Genomic DNA, 22,044 nt, shown 5'->3' on the forward strand with positions numbered 1-22,044 from the left:
CCTCCTCCCACCATCACCCCCTCCCACCAGCTGAGGACCATCCCAATTCAAGAGAGAGAGAGAGAGAGAAACAAAACAACTCCCAGTTGCTGCTGCTGCTGGTATCAGCATTTACAAGGACCTGTCCAGGGTGTTGTTACTATGATTGGTTAAACTTTAAAGGGGGGGGGGGGGGCACCTTTTGGGGATCTCCCCCCTCCCCACCCATCTCCTGCTCCTCCCCTCCCCCCAGAGGGTCAGGTTTAGAGGGTTTACAGTCTGTCCTGCAGTCCCAAACCTGACTGTTTCACAATTGTTTTTTTTCTATTGGGAATGGGAATATTGTGCGATGACTGGCAGATCAGTCTGATGTAGCAAATACCCACTTAGGAAGAGTTTTTCCAGAATATAATAATAATAGAATAATAATAGTAGGAAGGGGTTACAAGGTTTGGCATGAGATGGTCAAGCGGATGACCCCCGAATGGTCTTTTTGTTGATTTCTGATGCTCTCTTCCTGATGCATTTTGGCGGCTTCGGATGCAAATCCTTAACTCCCGACGTGGAAGGCGCTGCATAAATGTAATTTCTTGTCGTAGTTGTTCCTCCCACGTTGTTGGGTTGTGCGTTTTGACTGCGCTGATACTCAGCTACGGCCAAGATCCAAGAAAAACCTCAGCCAGAGTTCATACGTGGGGGGAGGGGGGAAGGTATCCTGGACAAAACACGGCACGAACAGCAGTGTCCCACGAACAGTCGAGGATTGAGTGACTAAATTATCATTATTTACGTTTTAAAAAGGGATTATCACCCCTGCAAAGTGATCCGCCATTCAACTAACGAACGGGTTCCTGTTGACTGCTCGGTAAACAGAGGCGTGTGGAGTAAGGAAACGTGCCTCGGGTTTTGCTCTACGTTAGGAATCAAACCTAGAGCCAGTGCGCTAACCGATCTACTACAGGACTCCACAAACGAACACCTGCGAGAGTGCCCCAATTGAGAATGTTATTTCAGACTTCTCTTGCAATGATTTAAACTCGCCCAAGTCTGAGCTGTATGAATCATATAATGGCCCAAGTCATACATCTGCCCAAGTCCCATTCAAGAGTTTATATTCTATGCAAGTTTGACATTATTCATACTTTGCGGAAGTCAAATAATAATTTGGTTGCTCAATCCGCTACAGTTTGTGGGACACTGCTGTGCGTTTCGCCCACAAATATACAGTCAATTCACTTTTCGGCATATTCTGTGAAGCGCTTTGAGACCTCTCAACGACGTGATAAGGCGCTATATCAAATGGAAGGATTATTATTATTACTAAATGTATGATCCTGACTGGTACGACATGTGAGGCCTAATGTACCACAATAAAACTCCACCTTAAAAGTACACAATAGTACAGGGTGACTTCCTGGAAAATTCCCTTCCATTCTTGTGTGCCGTACCTCGTCTTCACGCGGTTCCCCGCCACAGCAACAAAGTCCACATTCCGGTCAAGGTTAGTCACTGATTTTGTTGGAAAATTCAACAGCTTATCTTTTGTGCAAATGAGGTCCAACGAGGGATGAGGTTAACGACCAATTAATCCAGAGGATTTTTACCAGAAACTCTTTTCAAGTTACACCCATTATGTTCAACCAGGGATAAATAATTAGTGACACTCCAATGCGTTGATGGGGGTGTGCTGCATTGTTAAGAGATGCCATCCTGCCTGTTCAGGTGGATGTTAAAAGATCCCATGGCACTATTTGAAGGGAGTTTCTTCCAGGCAACGATTCCCAAATAAAATTGGTAGTTTACTTCACGGCTACTCAAAGGTCTTTGCTGCGCACAAGTTAAGTGCCATGTTTCACCTACAAAATATAGTCACTGCGCTTTATAGTATATACTGTGAAACATCATCCTGCTGTGAAAGGCACCATACCAAATGTAAGGATTATTATTACTCGTGGAAATCCTTGCGGCTGGAAAGGAACGCACTCTCCGCTGGAGGAACACACTCAACTTGCCTAATTCAGGAGAACATTATGACTGATCCATGACTGTCCAGCGCCTTGGGACGTCCTCCCGACGTGAAAGGCGCTTTACAAATGTAATTTTGTTGTTGTTGTTGTTGTTGTGTTAAGCGCAGGTTGGCAACAGGCAAGGCCTGAGTATCCCAGTGTGTGTTGGAGTACCCGCCTGGCTCAAACAACAAGCAGATCACCAGAGAATTGATTTGGTTGCCACATTACATTGTCGAGCAGGTCACCTTGGAACCAGTTCAGCTCCAAGGAGACTCTGCTAACCTTCCTTCCAGCAACTAAGAACTCAAGAGTCTGTTAGTTCTGGAGTGTGCAATTTTTCCCAAGGACATAACGATACAATTACTCTAACTCAGTTATCTCAGCTCAGGTCTCAACCAGGAGACCACAGAGACTCGACTTACCTCCACGTTGGATCCCGAGACACTGGTCCTCAGTTGAGAGTATGGGTTTAAGCTCTTTAGTTAAACAGACAGACAATGCCAGGAACTCTTTTCAACAATGTTAACCACACAGCTGCACATCAAGTGCATGCTGTGCGCAATTGGCTGCCGCGTTCGCCCACAAATATACAGTCACTTCACTTTACAGTGTGTTCTGTGAAGCGCTTTGGGACGTCCTCCCGACGTGAAAAGCGCTATATCAAATGCAAGGATTATTATTATTACAAGAACATTGCCAGCCTTCTAATCTAAATCAAGTTATGATTTTTATCTTCACTACGCTTCAATGATTTTTCATGCTTCCGGGCAATTTTTTTTATGGTTTACATAAACATTGTTCTATGCAGGCCAGAAATACTAAAATTGCTAAAGGATACATGGTCCAGAATGATTTTCAAAGACTTTGAAAGGCCGACAACTAAGGATGAGTTGTGTAAGTGTTTGTATTCAGAACAGAACCCTTTTGTTTTCCCTAATTAGCCCTGAAGACTGAGAATCTGTCACACCACGATTAGGAAGACAGACAAACCTGTATTGCTATAGTGAGGCAATGCTCCAATGCTATTCCATAAAAAATAAATTAAGACGATAAATTGGTCATTCATTCCACGACCGTTTGTGGGACATTGCTGTGCGCAATTGGCTGCTGTGTTTTGCCCACAAAAAGTCACCGTGAAGCACTTTGCGATGTCTCAACAACATAAGGCACTATACGATACTTTAGTTAAGTGTTAGTTTCATAGATTTATAAGCACAGCACCAAAATTACCAGACAATAATATTGTCCAAACTTTACCAAAATAAATATTGTAACAATCAATTTTGTAAACACTGGCATTTAAGAATATTTAAAATGGGAGTCAAAAAGATTGGTACTATAGTACTGCTATTTACATAAGGTTGAACCAAGCTTAAATTTGCTATGATGCTATCAGGAACGAGTGGATATCAAGAAAGATTAGGCACAGGTTAGAACTTCACTCCCAAAGAGATGATTGAGACATTTGAAATTATGAAGCGTTTCCTTCAGGTGGACAACAATACTTGTTGGTGAGTTTAAAACAGGTGGACATAAATAAACGATAGCCAGCAGGAGATCTAAAAGGGAATTTAGGAGGAACTTTACAATATTCCTTCCATTTGATACGGTGCCTGTTCACGTCTTCGAGAAGCCTCAAAGCGCTTCACAGAATATACTGTAAAGTGAATTGACTGTATATTTTGTGGGCAAAATGCAGCAGCCAACAGTGTCCACACAGTTGTGAATTGAGTGACCAAATTATTATTATTTTTTTTTGATGGGAGTGTAGCGTGAATGCCAAACTCACTGTTGGAAATTGTGTTTGAAGCAGAAAGTATTCAATAGGTTTACAACAACAAATTTCATTTGTACAGCGTCTTTCACGTCAGGAGGGCATCCCAAGGCGCTGGACAGTCCGGGATCCACAACGAGCATATACAGAGGATACCTGATGAATACACGAGGGAGAAGGGAATACAGGGATTATGGATGAGAGAATTAGGAAAGTTGAAAGTCCACCTGGAGTATAAATGTGGGCACAGATGCATTAGGCCAAATAGCCTGTTTTAGGCTCAAAAATGAAATTAGAACATCAACTTGCATTTATGTAGTGCATTCCAAGAGCGCCTGACAATGGCGGAGCACAAATCCAAGCCAGGGGAAGGTGACTATAGGCACAGCTGAAGAGAAAGATCTTCAGGAGTGACCTGAAGAAGGGGAATGCGGAGGGATTGAGGGAGAGTGCTCCAGACTTTCGGGACATAGTGGCTGAAAGCGCAGCCACTGATGGTGGAACGGAGGGCATGAGGGAAGAAGCAGGAGACCGGAGCCAGTCGAACGGAGGCAATTAGTGTTCTATTGGAATTAGTGTAGTATTGGAGTGGAAATTAATATAATATTGTGTGTTCCTGATAACTCTTGCATTAGTCATGAAACACAAAGTATAGCACATTCCCTGCTCAGAGCTAGTTCTTTAGGTGTGGTCATCCTTCAATGTTAAGAGCCCCCTCCACCTCCCCAATTTTCACAAGTGTTTCTCTGTATAAAAAGGAGAGACAGGGTTTGAAAAAAAAACTTTCACAGTTTCCAAGTTGGGAAAAGTATTGTTTAAAGCAAATCAATTCATTAACAAACTACTGCAGCCCATTTTACTTTGGAGGGTCTCTAAATGTCCTATTGCGATATAAAACAGCAACTATCATACAAAATGGTTACTAGAAAAAAAATTACAAAAGTAGCCCCAGTCTTCACAAAGGTTTTGATGTAACTAACCATCAAATATGTGTTTAAAACCAATATGGGGTGAGGCACTTGCAAACTAAACATGCCTTTACAAGACTGTGCTTCTGTCACAATCGCTCGAGTTTCCCATTTCAGATTAAGACTCCCTTTATACAAAATTTACAGTCGTGGCAGATCACATGTTCTGTACAAACTTTCTCTCCCTCAAAGGTTTACATTTTTGAGAACTAAAACTTATTCCTACACACAATTTTGTAAGGGGTTCACGAAATAATGAAATAAAAATTCTGCGGTTCCTTTCACTTCCCCTTTTAGGCAAAGTCAGCGTTACAAAAGTATATAAATAACAATACCGGTTCTTTTAAATTGGTTAAAAAAAATTCCAGCGTCGAGTTTTCAAAAGACAAGGTTTTTCAGTCCCGAGAAAGTCAAACCTCAAATACAATCCCATGTTCCATAGACAGAAGTGAACACTCCAATCATCTTCTGCCCCTCCAATCATATAACAGTTTGACAAGATTCAGTAGAAAAGCAAATATATAAAATAACCAGAAAGGTATTTAAATCAGGTAAGAAAGTTTCAGTTTCTGTGTGGATCAAAACATCAACGTTGGTGCTATGTAGTAGTCCGGCAACTTTCACTTAGTCTCCAAAAATCCATAAAACGTTGACTCCAGACAGCCCGAGATTCACTCTTCTGCAAAAGAACATTTAAGCAAATTAAAATTTTAATTTAGAAATGCTTTCGTCTTAAAAGCACTTCACAGAATCTTTTGCGGAGTGGGTTGACTGTATATTTTGTGGGCCAAGCGTGGCAGCCGATTGCTCGCACTGAATGTCCCACCCACACTCGTGGATTGAGTGACCGATTTTGGGGGGAAATTGATGAATATAATTAACCCAATATCGACACCTGGTGGCCACTGCTGACCACAACAATGGTGAATCACAGAAACAAACGATGGGCAGCAAACTGTGGAGTCTGGGACCACAGAGATCCTATTTGTGTGGGGGTGACTGACACGACACAGAAAGCCAAAAAAAAAAAATCTTAAGGAGGGGAATCCCATAGCAACTTTGTGCTTAAATTGTTTGTCCATATTAGTTTTCAAGAGAGATAAATGGGACTGAATGGATTGCGCTTTCAAAGAGCTGGTAAAACACTGAGCTAAATGGCATTTTGTGCTGTAAATTTCAATGCTTCTCCCAGTAGCTTAACTTCCTTTCAACTGAGAAATGCTACACTATACATACTGTGTGACCAAACAAATCACTCACTAAAACAGAAACGGAAGTATCTCATCTTTAAGTATCTTCAAATTGTTGTGTCCTCTGTAACCACACGAGTCAAATTCAATCTACTCATTAAATACAGCCTCCAGCTGCTACATTATATGTTAAAAAACACAGAAAATACTTGCACATCAGAGTGAGAATCTTTTGCCTTTCCACAATTGGATCAAACAAAAGTACTTGCTATGCATGAGGTACTAATTTTCTTTTTTTATATATATATGAGCATCTCGTTGATATCAGATACTATGCTGTATCAGTAACAAACAAAATGTAGTTTTGGGTGACCCTGAAGCTCTGATGAATGGACACACTGAAATGAGCATTAATTTTTCCCTTTCAGATTAACTTAACCTGCTGTAAATCTGTCGCAATTTTGAATTTTTTACTTCAGATTTCCGACATTTCTGTGATAAAATAATAATCCTTGCATTTGACTTAGCATCTTATCACATCGTCAAAATGTCTCAAAGCGCTTCACGGATACATAGTAAAGTGGATCGACTGCATATTTTGTGGCCGAAACGCAGCAGTCAATTACGGAGTGTCCCAAAAACAGTCGTGGAGTGATTGACCAATTTTAGTTGGGGGGGGATTCTTGGCCAGGACACTGGGAGAGAGGAACTCCCTTCTATTTTTCGAATAGTGCCATGGGATTTTTAACATCCAGTTGAACAGGCAGATGGGACCTCGATTTAATGTCTCATCTGAAGGACGGCACCTCTGACAATGCAACACCCACCATTGGAAGGTCAGCTTAGACTATGTGATTCCAAGTCCCAACGTGGGGCACAACCTTCTGACTCAGAGGCGTGTGTTACCACTGTGCCAGGCTGACACCTTCTGTGGAAAGGTGCTGACAAATAACACCATTTTCACAGGTGGATAATTCTGGATTGGTGCCGGCCCCTGCTTAGCAATACAGTGGGACCAAGTGCACGCCTCTAGTGTGGAAAACCATGGCTTCTACAACTTGGCAACACAGATCTGTGATCTACCATCTTTGAGTTTCCATTCATTCAACAAGAGAGCCACTTACCCGAGCATTCCAGATTCTTTTGTCTTTATCACATTGAGAAACATCAGTATTGTGTGAAACATGTTACTTCGGTCCTGCAAAATAAAGGCAGGTACTGTATTTGTATTCTATGACATGAAGTTCTAGACAGATCATGAGCCTTCGTAATAGCCATTCAAGTGGAACCGTGACTGTATGCAACATAGAGCTCCACCAAATAGGTAGATAATCGAAAACAACAAATTACATTCGTATAGTGCCTTTCGTGTTGGGAGGACGTCCCAAAACGGTGGACAGTCAGGGATTTGGGTCCAAGCTTTGGGTGTAGGGATCAAGAGGGGTGGAGTGCAGGGAGGTTAGGGGTAGAAGCTAACTGAAGGCAAGGTCCAAGAGGAGGGTCTTGAGACAGGCCTTGAAGGAGGCAAGGGACACATTTGACACCCCCATTGTAAGATAGAAGCCACCTTCGTTGGATTACAGATGAACAAGAACATAAATAAGGTTAAGAGTCTTACCAATTACATACTAATGTTTTCTGCACAGGCAGTTCCCTTCATAGAATTATTGCAATCCAGCAATCTCTATATCTGGATAAGGACTGGATCAGACTATGTTGTGATCAGCCCCAACAGCTGCCAGTTGAAAGTCCATTGATATTTAAGAATGTAAGCTTGTGTGGGGATAAAACAATCACATTGCAAGTTTCAGTGAAGGAAAATATGCAGAAGAAAGAATTCCCGTATTTATTTTTTCAAGTCATAACAGAGCTCAGGACTAGGACAGAGGGTAGAGAACAGACAGGAATGGTTTAGTACCTTTGGTAAATTGTACACATGCCCTTGGTAGATGAGCTGATAGTGTGGAGGATGAATATTACTCTGGTATATGCAGAACAAGTGCTCATTCAACGTATCTGAATTCAGAAAAAANGTTACAGTCAACATATTTCAAAAAGCAAATAAGTATATGCATTCGAACAATACAGATATACCTGTACTCAACACAACTCAAAGTTGCAGTAAAATGAAAGCTCATTAGAAAACGGTACACCTCATTACCTCAACGTGTATTTAAACCCTCTGTAACTCTGATGAAATAGCATTTTTCACCTGTTCAGCATATAATATTATAACACAAAAGTACTCACCCGGTTTATCTGGAGTCTGTATAAAATGTTGGGAAGTGAAAGTTTTGCCATCAGGGTACTTGGGATGTGGAGGCAGCCTGGAGTCCAGGTAGGTGCAGAACATGTGCATTATAATCTACAACAAAAAAAATTTGGTAACTCAATCACGACTGTTTGTGGGACGCTGCTGTGCGCAATTGGCTGTCGCGTTTCGCCCACACAATAGACAGTCATTACACTTTACAGTATATCCTGTGGAGCGCTTCAATAAGTCTTGAAGACATTATAAGGCACTGTATCAAATGCAAGAATCATTAATGAACAGCAAAGTTTGTGTTTTCAAATTTCTGAAGTGTAACTTTTTAAAAAAAAATTAAAACCAGATGCCAAAGTAAATCTTCCCCCCAATTGCTTCTGTATAATAATAATCCTTGCGTTTGATACAGGGCCTTATCATGTCTTGAGACATCTCAAAGTACTTCACAGAATATACTGGCTGCCGCATTTCACCCACAAAATACAGTTAGTTCACTTTACTGTATATTCTGTGACGCGCTTTGAGACGTCTCAACAAAGTGATAAGGCGCTATATCAAATGCAAGGATTATTATTACACAATCCATCTGATCTTCAGTGAAGAAAGGTTTTGTAAGGAACCAGCCGGTCTCCGATGGTAATCACCAATAAGAGAAAACAAGCAGATGAGGAACCAAAATGCATCTTTTCAACCTCTACCATACTCACAGCGCAGTCTGTCGGTAGGTCTGTGTTCCACTTCCTGCCTTTGTATTCTCCTCCGCCATTCCATCGGAATGAGCTCATACAACCACCGTGTGCTAACTCTGCAGAGTTAATGGAAAGTTAAAACACCCATCAACACCACCAGTCTGTTACTCACCACTCACTCCAGCTTTCACCTTTTACTCTTCATTAATTCAATGCAATTCACGTTACAGTATACCCTGTGAAGCGTTTTGAGACGTCTCAACGACGTGATAAGGCGCTATATCAAATGCAATGTGTTAATAAAGCTACTAAGAGAAATATGGATGCAAGGTTTGCCATTGAACCTTTCCTGTGCAGCATAAGGATCAAGCATGGCTAGATGTAGGAGAAAATGGCTCAGGCCCTGCCTCAGTCTCAGTTAAATATTCTCAGTTTTGTAACATTATCAGAACAATTAGGCTCCTCAAGACATAGCCAATATTTACGCCAGTCAGGAAAATTATAGTCAGAGACAAAGTTTTTTTTCAGTAGCGGAAATTTAGAAGGTTCTTAATTTTACAAAGGGGTTAAAATCACAATGTTTGTTTACATTAGTTTAAAACAAGTAGGTTTTACCGGTCAGTTTGAAAGGAGTGAAGCAAAGCTACTCCAACAGAGTTTAGTGCACTGCAACTTTAAATTCTTATCATTCCAAAGGAAATATCATGCACTCCAACACAGTACTAAAGCCATGCATATTATTTAAGAATTCAACATGGATAGACAAAGAGCACAACTTGAGGGACAGAGAACAGCACAACAATACACAGCTTTCTACTGCAGTGCTCCATATCAAAGCAATGAAAGATGGATTTAAACAAATATATATACAAAATAAATACAAAATTACATTTGCATAGTACCTTTCATGTCAGGAGGATGCCACAAGGCACTACAAATTAAATATATATATATATATGAATATTTATGCACACTCACACAACCTTTAATACAAGCTTTAAGCAAACCAAAACGTCTCTTATTTGGATTAGGGTTAGCTCTACCTTTGATCCTCTCCACTAGGTACTCCTGGTTTGGAGTGATGTCTAGATACTGGACAACCATGTTCAGTGTTGGAATCTGCAGAGCTCTGACCAGTGCAGCCTGTCTCAGGCTGCAGATGCTCGTTTCTGTGAAGGAGCAAAGGGGAAGACATGTTTTTTAAAAAAAGACAATCTTTCTATTTGTTTGCCTTGCGATCAAACGCTTGAAACTAGCAGCTTCTGTATTACTGGAGCAAGAGCTTGTCAGAGTGGCGAGATACAGGTTTGAATGCATGAAAGGGGGAAAGAAAGTTCAGTGGCTCAACCAATTCCTACAGGCCCAACCTTCCTGCAGGAAGGCTGCCACTCATTTAATAATCCTTGCATTGATATAGCGCCTTATCACATCTTCCAAGACATTTCAGAGCGCTTCACACAATATACTGTAAAGTGAATTGACTGTATATTTTGTGGATGAAATGAGCACAGCATGGTTGCACAAACAGTTGTGGATTGAGTGACCAAATTATTATTTTAAATTTTTTTTTGAAGGGATTATTAAAAGCAATCGACTAATCAACTAATAACTGGGTTGCTACTTACTACTAGGTAAACAGAGGCCATGTGGAGTAAGGAAATTTGCCTAATGTTTCACGCAAGAATTCAGGATTCAGGGAATGAAATCCAGGTTCTCTCGCTTATGAGGCGAGTGCTCTAACCAGGACTCCACATTTAACAGGATACTCCAAGATAAGATGGGAAAGAAGACTATGAATATCTCTTCTCCAACTCCCCACCCAAAAAAAATATCAAAGCTGGCACCACAAACCAGTGAAAACTGAGCATTGCGAGGACACATGCTTTCAACACTTCCTCCCCTTCATGGGGCATTTATCTAAAGCCAGTTTCAATCTCTCCTGCTGACGGAAAACAAATTATTCTGGATCCTGGCCAGTTTATATCGTCAGACACTGATTGCGTTTACTCTATGGACTCCCGCATACCTCCCACTTGCAGTTCTGGACACCCCAGTCTCCTCAGCTGCACGTTCACACAGTCGATCTCTTTCACCAAACGATTCAAAATGGTCTCGTTGATCCACTAGAAACAACAAAAGATCTTCTTAAAAAGTGGAAGAAGCCAATATTTTTGTGTCGTAACAACAAATGTCCCGTAAATTAGATTTGTGAAAGAATTCAGGCAAAAATGATTCCAAAAATGTTCAAACAGATACAATGAGTTAGCTCTGCAAAGTATATACACTTTGGAAAATATAAGAATGAACGGAGAACACCATCATTAAAAATAAAGTAAATGGTGATGAAAATTATCCTTTCATTTTTTGTGCTTTAAATACTACATCTAGATTGTCACAAACATCTTGAATTACTTCATTTATAGGATCTCTTAGTGATTTAGAGCCATCTGATCTGGAATGTTCCATTCCATGTTTGATCTCTGGTTTGTACGGTTAGTGCATCAGTTAGATTTATGATCATTCGTCTCAGTATATCTAGACTAGGGAACAAAGAGACAACCAGTACTGTGTAAAAAAGTGCTATATAAATGCAAGTTGCTGTTGTGCAGTGTGCTAAGACTGACTGTTCTCTTGAACAATACTGTAGGTTAACTTTAGATCCTGAAGAATCGAGCACCTGTGAAATTGCACACTTTTGTTGAACTGAACTGGGACCTGAGCAGCCACAATTTGAGTAGTTATCGCAGAAGGCAAAGCATTCAGTTTTGGGGAAATAACTCAGTTCAAGTTCGAGGCTTTTAACCTGTTCTGCACAATGATACCTTCACTGAACACTGGCTTACGTTTCTCAGGTTTGCTGTCCAGGAATCCACAAGGTCAAGCTGCTGACGACTCATATTGAGCCTCATCCACACCTGAAAGCACAAACCGCAAAGGTCAAAACTAGGATTTTAGACAGATTGGGTATGTGCACATTTTACATCCTGCCATGTCTTTGAAATGGGACAAAGGCCATTTCATTGAATATTGGTGGGTAGAGGTTTAATCAAAAGTACATGAAGCACTCAAGAGAGCACTCAACGTAATCCAACACCCTCCTGTGAGCAATGGGAGCTCCTTTTTAAAACCAATTGGTTGCCACATTTCGTCCACAAAATAAACAGTCAATGTGCTTTACAGTGTATTCTGTGAAGCGTTTTGAGATGTTTCAATGACGTGATAAGGCGCTATATAAAATTATTATTTATTAAATGCAGTTGGCAACAAGAACCCTAACCCTCCAGCGAGAAATGACAAGAATCTCCAGTTACGCACCTCTGCTGAAACCAGCTTAGATCCCAGGTCAGCTTCGTCTTTGTGGGCTGAGGGAGCTTGTGACCTGGAGGCCAGTTGGTATTGGAACTTGCGCAGTGATTGTGAGTAGTCTCCTGTAGATCGATTGCAATTCCAAAAGGTCGGGTTGTTGATCGAGCCAACAGAATCAGGACTTCCTGCATGTGCACAAATTGAACAATTCAGATGAGACGGGAAATTACTTCGGCTCCCAAAATTGATCAGGTGAATTCATTTCTTTTTTTTAATATATAAAATCAGTCATCTAACATTATTCTTATTCTACTTCCCATGATACAAATATCTTCAAAGTGGAATCTCCCCCCCCACTCATTTTATCCCTTCTCTTGTTTCTGAAGTTTCCTGATACACATTGACTTCCCTTTGATACCTAAACAAAACATCCATTCTTGTGAACCTAGGTTATAGTATATCTGATAATAACCCCTCAAGAAAAAAAAACGCAATAATAATTGGTCACTCAATCCACAACCGTTTGTGGGACTCTGCTGTGCGCAATTGGCTGTTTCACCCACAAATATACAGTCAATTCACTTTATAGTATATTCTGTGAAGCGCTTTGAGACTCTTGAAGACGTGAAAAGCACAATATCAAACACAAGCATTATTATATATCAAATAGTGAGAGCAAGGGCAAGCAATCATAATAATTCTTTCATTTGATATAGCGCCTTATGTCTTCGAGAGAATGCCCTTCACAAAATATACCATATGATTACAGGTGAATCTGTTCTCCTCCAACATATTACATGTTGCACATTTTCCAGCAGGGGTCACTGGACAGTGATCAGAAGTATAAGGATCAGAAGTGATTCTGACTGTTTTTCTCCTTTCCTAACTCAGGACTGCTGAGGTCATTTGTAGCTTCTGATGCATAAGAGATCAGATAACAGCAATCTAAATAATAATAATCCTTGCATTTGATACAACACCTTATTACATGGTTGAGACGTCTCAAAGCGCTTCACAGGGATATACTGTAAAGTGGATTGACTGTATTTTTGGGGGTGAAACGCAGCAGCCAATTACTCACAGCAGTGTAAAGAATACATAGATTTAATCAATTAAACAATTTAATAGAGATTAAACCCAGGTCTTCCTGCTGTGTATGGCTCAGTAACAAGCTAGCGTTTTAAATAGATAATCAAAGGGTAACTAACCTTGGTGACTGCGATTGTGCTTCTCCTCTTCAGATCGCAGGTAGGACTCCAGAGATCTGATATCTGTGAGATACTCGTCTCTTGTGAGGGGCATGCTGTACACAGAGGGTGAGGATCGGTAACGGGATCTGACGCCGGAGCACTCTGTAGATCCAATGTTATTCGGGTATGAAGATATACAATGAACTGGACTGCAACCATGACCCTAAAGGATAATCACACAAAACGAATAAAATTGCAAATTGTTAATTTGTCAGCATCCATTTTAATAGCACAGTCAGCTCAAAGGATTCGAAAAGGGTTTCTTTCCATTGCTATTAAAGTAAAGTAAAGTAAGAGTTGCACATTAATCTATTTGCTTTTGCATTTCCCCCCCCTACTCCTCTTCTTGTAGTGGTGGTGATAAAAGTGGAAAACGCCCCAAGTAGCATGATGGAGACAAAAGATTTAATTTGTTACGGTTCCAGAGAGAAGATTGAAGGCTTTAACCCTTATTGGAGGATAGGAAGAATAAATAAACAGCTTCACAGCCTTAAGGTCCATTCTGTCCAGCAAACCTTATTTCTCTATCATATGCAGCTATCATATGCAGCTCTCCAAACACTGCACTGCTTTGCAGTTTGAATGGTTTTGCCTCCATTATCTTGCTTGGTATACTGTTCTACATAGGTCTTTCCCCCATTCCTCTCTTGCTAAATTTTTAATTTTCCTCTTTTAGCAAATAACTTTTCCAGATACCCGTTTTCTAACTACTTTTCATCAAGTTTCTGATTCCTGCAATAGATTAGGTTTGAAGTGGATTTGAAGAGATTAAAGTGTGATATTTCAGTGTGGTGCCCCCTTATCTTTGATCTTTCCGCACTGTAACGCTTAAGTTTCACGAATCTTTCTATCACACGAGCTGCAAATCACGAGGTTGTGCAATGTTAAATAGTAGATATCACCAGCGCCTCAGAGATGGGAAACTGAAAACTCAATACCAGGTGCTACAGGGTTTAATGGAATACCACTACATCAAAGTAGGAACGGGAAAATGATCCGAAGAACGCACAGACTGTGAAGGTCAGGGTACAAGACCATCTGCTACAGTACTAGAAAGGCAGCCAATCGGGTGTATCCAGCGCTCTGGGACGTCATTCTGACGTGAAGGGCACTATACAAGTGTAATTTATTGTTCTTGTAGTATCGTAAGAAAACCCTTCTACATGTGTTAACTGCAAACCAAATACTGCATATAGTTTAAGGGGAGGATAGTAAATACACTTTTCTGTATAATCTGGATATGATGCTAAAGATATATTTTTCGTTCCTTTCAGCACTTGAGGCCAAGAGCTCTGTTCCCAGGGATATGCTATACTAATACTGAACAAGCCACTAGGAGGTGCAGGATAACAGGCAGAGTGGTTTCCTCAACAATGCATAGCTGAAATAAGAGATTCTGTGTACAACTCGTTGATGACCTGGACAGTTCTATAGTACTCCTCCGCAGTGCAGTGTGTTTGGGGGAGGGGGGATATCTCCACACAACACAAACTAAGAATTTCTTAAAGGCATCTACCAAAAAGAGCTATGGAATGGAACCCACTGCATAAACTCATACAAGAATAGCAAGTTGGTTGGGCTAACAGCGAATTACCAGTACTCAGCATGAATCACATATTGTTGACAGATAACAGGGTCAGGTTACAAAAAAATGCTTACGTGCAAAGCGGACATATTACAGGTGGTAATAAACTTTTAATATTGCCCACACTAAAGAGTGATTTTCACAAATAACTTTCCCAGATACCCGTTTTCTGTTTACTTTTCATAAAGTTTCCATGTCTTACGGTCTTTTCTGCATTAGTTTTCTACGGGATCAAATGTAATTTAATGTAATCCAAAACCCGATTGTCCAGCTCCCTGGGATATATTTCCAATGTGAAGGATGCTATACATGTGACAAAATTTAGCATAATGTGAAGTCCTGTACCGTATTGGTTAGAGCACGCGTCTCATAAGCGAGGTCCCGAGTTCGATTCCCAGACAGGGTGAAACCTTAGGCACTGCTGTGCGCAATTGGCTGCTGCATTTCACTCACAAAATTGTCAATTCCATTTACAGTATATTCCGTGAAGCGCTTTGAGACATGATAAGGCGCTATATCAAATCCAAGGATTATCATTATTAAAACATCCAAAGCGAACAGACACTAGCGATATTGTCTCCTACCGTACTGAAGGTGCTTCCAGGTGAATACATCACGGGGGATGATGGAAAGGACCCACAACCCATGGGGGAAGGTGTCTGTAATGTGGGACTAAAGCCAGACATACAGGTAGCATTGAATTTAGGACTGGATCCGAGGGGGCGTGATGGGCTGTAGGACAGAACATTCTGTCCCTGGCTGAGGCTCGAGGGGGAAGAGTTGGGAGTGGTGGCAATTGCCGGTTTCTCTTGCGGAGTTGTCTGTATTGCTGTGGAATGAGCAAGTACAAAAGTAAATACTTTTATATTTAATGCAGAAAAGATTAAAATAATTCTTATTTTCTTATGCACCCTGGAATTTCATTTGAGAATCTTTCGACCTTGTTCCCTCCTTCTCTCTCTTCAAACCTGCACCCCCCACCGCCCCACCAAGCTTGGGATCCCATTGGCTGTGTGAAGCCTTGAGGCGTGCTCCTGACACAAACGACACTACATAAATGTAAATTGTTGTTTCAAACACCTTTAAAATATTATTAATTCCTTCTAGTCATATATAAAAAAAACCCACTTACCTTGATTTCCAACCCCAAGAAGCCTTTGTTGCTCTGGACTCATGACCAAGTTAACTGGAACAACTGTACTTCTGAAGTATCGCCAGAAGTCAAACATTGCGTTCAGGCTAAACAAAACAATCAGCCCAAATTCTGCAACAGAAAAATACACAGCACTAAAATAACACATCCTCTTAGGGAGAAGCAATTCTGTTAGGTTATTTCTCAGAACTTTTTTTTTTGTCTGAATACAATCTCTGGTGCTTAGGAAATGTTTCAGCTTGTCCTGAAGGCAATATTTATTTGAAAGGAATGATTTTGTGTAAAAAAACCTGTAATGTCCATTGTGGTAAGTAATCTTTGCATTTGTTAGTCCCTCAACATGTTGAAAAGCATCTCAATGTGCTCTTTATAGTAATTACTATTAAATGCAGTGATACTGTATTTGTAGGCAAAAATGGGAATCAATTTGTGCACAGTAATGTCCTACAAACAGCCATGAAGAGAATGATCAATTTAACTGGAGGATTTGTTGACCAGAACACACCTGAGACACCTCTTTTCAAATAGATGAGGCAGATGAGATCTTGTTTTAACGTTTTAGCTAAAGGATAGCACCTCAGACAACTTGAACCCACAATTTTCTGACTCAGAACTGAGAGTGCTACCAACTGAGCCAATCTGACATCTGAAATGCATATACTTCTCTGCTAATCTAAGAGGTTCAAACAAGCACCCACTTTTCTCCAAGTGTTAGGATTCTTACCAATATACCACAGAAGCCAGTATGTAACGTTGAAGAACCTGGTCAGCAATTTTCCAGTCCTGCAAAGCAAAGTTAAAAAGCTGGTTGTAAATTCAAGACATGACTTCAAATTCAAATACAAGGATATTCAAATTAAAATTCTGATGGTTTAATGCTGTGCAAGTAATAGTTGCGTTTGTTATAGCGCCTTATCACATTCCCTCCGACTCGTTCCCTCCCTCACCTTGTTCACGGTCCACCTCAAGATCTATCTCTTTGACTGCTCTTAAGTCAACTACCCCCTCCCCCTTGTCAGCTCCCACTCCAGCTTGAGTGCCAAGCCAGGATTGTTAGGCACCTTGGGATGCCCCTCCGACGCAAAAGGCACTACATAAATGTAAATTGTATTGTACTATTTAATATTATTCATATAACACGGAAAATTAAATGGCAGAAAAAAGGACAATAGCACCTTATTGGGCATTCTCCATTATTCCATTCCTAAATGAGTAATTTTCACTTCACCCTGCCAATTAACCAATCCACAGGTTCTGGTGAAATACCAGGCCCAAATACTATAATTTTTCACTTAAATGTCAATATCCTGCTGTGGATTTCTGGAATTTCCCTTTTTAAGACTTGGTAAAAAGTTTTGCCATATAGACTGAATAACAAGGTTTCTGCCATTAGTTAGTATTTCTTTTAGCTCAAAGCCACGTGTCAATTCTGTTCTGCTGCTCTAAACAAAATCACAAAACTTATGGGACATTACTGTTCGCAATAGCTGCCGCATTTCACCCACAAAATACAGCACATTACAGTGTACCCTGTGAAGAGCTTTGAAAAGCATCAACGACATGATTAGGTGCTATATCAAATGCAAGGATTATTATTATAAGCAAAAATCTCAGAGCACACTGGAGGAAAGACAACTCACATTTCCATGTAAATCATGCCAGCGAGCGACATGTTGAGCAGACCCCACACCAGCACAACTTTCCTGACTTGTGCTTCCTTCCTCATCTTCATGGTCCTATCTATCAGGGACGTGCCAGGTCCCCTCTCTCCCAATGGATTCATTTCTGTGAACACAACCACACACAGACCGAAAACTTAGAAAGCTTAAATTTAAACCTTTCCTTCTTACAAATGGGATTTGGAACGTCATTACAGCAAAATAGAGCATCAACAACAACAAATTGCATTTCTTATAGCGCCTTTCATATCACGAGGATGCCCCAAGGTGCTGGACAATCAGGGATTAGACCTGAGCTGGGGGTTTGGATCAGGAGGGGTGGAGCGTAGGAGTAGGAGGGTGACTTAAGGCATGGTTGAAGAGGAGTGTTTTGAGACTTGCCTTGAAGGAGGTAAGGGATCGAGGTGAAGGCACTGTGGGATGGAGTTCCAAAGGGTGGGCGAAGAGAGCCTGAAGGCCTGACAGGCAACAACAATTTGCATTTATACAGCACCCTTCAAGTGGGGTAGCATCCCAGAGCACTCCACAGTGGCGGAGTCTGACCCCGAGCCAGGGGGAAGAGAGAGGTGACCGTAAGCAGGTTCAAAAACCAAGGTCTTTAGGCAGGATTTGAAGGTGGGAGGGAGGGGGCGAGGCGGAGGGATTGAGTCAGAGTGTTCCAGAGTTTCGGGGCATAGTTGTTGAAGGCATGGCCACTGATAGTAGAGCGGAGGGCACGAGGGACAAATAGGAGGCTGGAGCCAGCCGAGCGGAGGCATCGGGTGGTGCAGTGGGGCGGTGAGCAGGTCGAATAGGTAGGGAGGTGCAAGGGAACGAAGTGATTTGAAAACGTGTGAGCGAATTGTGAAATCAATCCGTTCGGTGATTAGGAGCCAGTGGAGCCTGGCAAGGGCTGGCGTGATGGGGATATGGAGTTTCGTGCGGATGAGTATCTGGGTGGTGGAGAATTAATCAGATTTTGTGTATGGTGGAGCTGGGGAGATAAGTGAGGAGGACATTGGAACGCATCTGGGACACAAAGGAAAGCTGGGGATCGAACCGTACGCCTAAGCTGCGCACAAGTTCGGAGATTCTGAGGGAGAGCCCGGGGAGGATGAGGAGTTCAGATCCGCAGGAGAGAAGCGTTGATGGGAGCCAAAGCCTATGGCTTCCGACTTGCCGACATTCAGTTGCAGGAAATTTGCGCTCATCCAGGCCTTGATGTCCGTCAAACAAGCAGACAGGACATCAGCGATCTGGGAATCGCAACTGAGGAGGAGAAGAAGTAGATTTGGGTTCCATCCGCATACATGTGGAAGTTGCCCCCAGTGTCAGGCCAACACTGTGCCTGTCACAAGCCAGACCCATACACACAACCACACACAGAGAGAGAGAGACAGACACACACATGCACAAGCACACACAGACACACACACACATGCACAAGCACACACAGACACACACATGCACAAGCACACACAGACACACACACACATGCACAAGCACACACAGACACACACACACAAACAGACACACACACATGCACAAGCACACACAGGCAGACACACACACATGCACAAGCACACACAGACACACACACACAAGCACACACAGACACACACATGCACAAGCACACACAGACAGACATGCACAAGCACAGACAGACAGACACACACACACAAGCACACACAGACACACACACACAAGCACACACAGACACACACACACATGCACAAGCACACACAGGCAGACACACACACATGCACAAGCACACACAGACAGACACACACATGCACAAGCACACACAGACACACACACACAAGCACACACAGACACACACACACATGCACAAGCACACACAGACAGACACACACATGCACAAGCACACACAGACACACACACACATGCACAAGCACACACAGACAGACACACACATGCACAAGCACATACAGGCAGACACACACATGCACAAGCACACACAGCCACAGGGACGTTAAGTCAACCCAGAACAACTCTGTTCAGCCCCTGTTTGAATCCCCCCCCCCACACACACACACACGCGGCGCTGGAGCTCTAATGACTGGGGGTGTGAGCGGAGATCACTGTCAGCCCCACAGCAACAGCGAGTGTGGCCCCAGCGAGAGGCCGGTTTCAAGTTTAAACTTCCCGCCGCCGCGGCCCGAGCTCGAGCTGGGCCCGGACACCCACCCTCACCGTGTCGAGGAGCCGAATGACGTGACCTAACCCCCCGGGAGGAGGGGGATGATGAGGGGCGGGGGGAGAGGGGAGGGGGGGGGGAGAGCCACTCACACACACTTACCGCGCGGTCTCGGGGCTCGGAAACACCGGGGAGAGGGAGAGGGAGTGACCGGTCCGTCCGTCCCGTCCAACCGCCCGCCCGCCTGCCTGCTCGAGCTCACCGGAAACCAGGTCCGTCACATCCGGCGACCGACGTCATCACTCGCCCGACGTCATCACTCGCCTGACGTCACGGCCCCGCCCCCCCTCCCCCCAGCTGTTTGTTTTGTCTCTCTCTCTCTGTCTCCGTTTCTCCCTCTCTTTTTTTTTGAATGAATGAAAAAAGGGCGGGAAAAAAAAAAGCACGGCGGCGCCACGTGGTCCTCGCCCTGAGAGCCAGGGATCCCCCCCCCCCCCCCAGTCAGTCAGTCAGTCACACAGTCACTCACGTGCATCGTCCCCACCGGACTCCGTTCACTCTCTTCTTCAATCGGCCGCCTGCGCCACCCCCCACCCCCACCCCCCACACCCCCCCCCACCTACCCCCACCCCCAACCCCCACCTACCCCCACCCACCCCCACCCACCCCCACCCGGACCCCCGCCCCGTTTCACCCGCAAAATACACAATCGATTCGCCTCACAGTGCATCTATTCCTGTGAAGAGCTCTGAGACGTCTCGAAGACGTGATAAGGCGCTGTACCAAACACAAGGATTATTATTATTATTATTATTATTACTTTGTTCCTTGCCCGGGGCACGTACCCTCCTCGCTGACATTTCTCTGTTCTCGCCCGCTTGGACTCGGACCCCTCCTCTTCAACATCTATATGCTCCCCCTTGGTGACATTGTCGGACATCAAGTCCTGGATGAGAACTAACTTTCTACACTTAAATGTCAACAAGATCGAGGACGCCCTGATTGGCCCCCGTCAGCGCCTCCACATCTCAGGCGCTGACAGCATCACCATCCATGGACGCACACTCCACCTCACTAAGTCAGTCCCAGACCTTGGCGTCTTGTTTGGCCCACAACTATCCTTTCTACTCCACATCCGTACCATAAACCGTTCTGTCTTCTCCCACCTCATCGCCCGACTCCACCACTGTCTCACAATGCAGGCCGCCAAAACCTTTATGCAACCATTCATAACATACAGGCTCGTCTATGCAAACTCCCTGCTTGTTGCCCTCCCCAACTCCTCCCTCCATAGGCTGCAGATCATCCAGAACTTTGCAGCCCATATCGGCTCCCAGGTTCCGTGACCCTATCACCCCCATCCTCGCTTGACTCCATTGGCTTCCCATCACACTGAGGAAACAGTTCAAGATCCCGGTCCTCATTTTCAAGGTCCTCCATGGCCTTGCTCCCTCCTACCACCTACCAACCTGCCCGCTCCCTCCGCTCAGCATGCTCCGGCCCCTGCCTCGCCTGCCCCACCATTGAAGGACGGGCCTTCCACCACTCTGCCCCCGCCCTGCGGAACTCCATCCTGCAGTCCCTCCACCTCGTCCCCTCCCTTGCCTCCTTCAAGACCCATCTCAAGACCCTCCTCTTCGACCGTGCCTTCTGTGTGATGGGAAGCCAGTGGAGTCGGGCGAGGATTTTCCCATTTCATTTTCTCCCCTTGTCTCCTGAAAGCAATGTCTCAAATGGGATGCATGACATGGAATGTTGAAACCCACAATGGCAACTCATTATTACTCCCCCCAGACGGAAAGCACCTTCAAGAGAGGAATGGGGAAGTAGGGTGTGAACATTTGTTAAAAAAAACAGTATTCAGAATCATCAAGGTTATGCTGATAAAACAAACAATATTTTGACACGAGCAATTTCGATGTGTGGGAATTATTCCATGTGAAATCTGTCCTACTGATTAGTGGTGCTATTAATCTCTGCAACAGACGACTGCCTTCGCACTCATCCGTTCCCTTTAAATAGCGACCCGGCAGTTTGTGCCTTTCTACAAGTCTTCACC

The 22,044-nt window shown here is 43.2% G+C and overlaps 1 protein-coding gene across 1 annotated transcript; it reads right to left on the reverse strand.

Moving 5' to 3' along the window:
* Positions 1 to 4,561: 4,561 nt before the first annotated feature.
* On the reverse strand, positions 4,562 to 20,267 carry tmem209 (transmembrane protein 209). Its single transcript, XM_042335876.1, has 15 exons — positions 20,148 to 20,267; positions 17,810 to 17,954; positions 16,894 to 16,952; positions 16,149 to 16,280; positions 15,601 to 15,845; positions 13,390 to 13,594; positions 12,191 to 12,366; positions 11,719 to 11,790; positions 10,902 to 10,998; positions 9,919 to 10,044; positions 8,894 to 8,991; positions 8,171 to 8,285; positions 7,839 to 7,936; positions 7,045 to 7,118; positions 4,562 to 5,409 (listed from the first exon to the last, which is right to left on the reverse strand). The coding sequence occupies exons 2-15, from the start codon at positions 17,950 to 17,952 to the stop codon at positions 5,355 to 5,357; spliced, it is 1,695 nt and encodes a 564-aa protein (XP_042191810.1). The 5' UTR covers positions 17,953 to 17,954; positions 20,148 to 20,267; the 3' UTR covers positions 4,562 to 5,354.
* Between the last annotated feature and the right edge of the window lie 1,777 nt (positions 20,268 to 22,044).

This window comes from Callorhinchus milii, unplaced genomic scaffold (assembly GCF_018977255.1).
Source record: "Callorhinchus milii isolate IMCB2004 unplaced genomic scaffold, IMCB_Cmil_1.0 Scaffold5, whole genome shotgun sequence".
NCBI classification, from domain to species: domain Eukaryota; kingdom Metazoa; phylum Chordata; class Chondrichthyes; order Chimaeriformes; family Callorhinchidae; genus Callorhinchus; species Callorhinchus milii.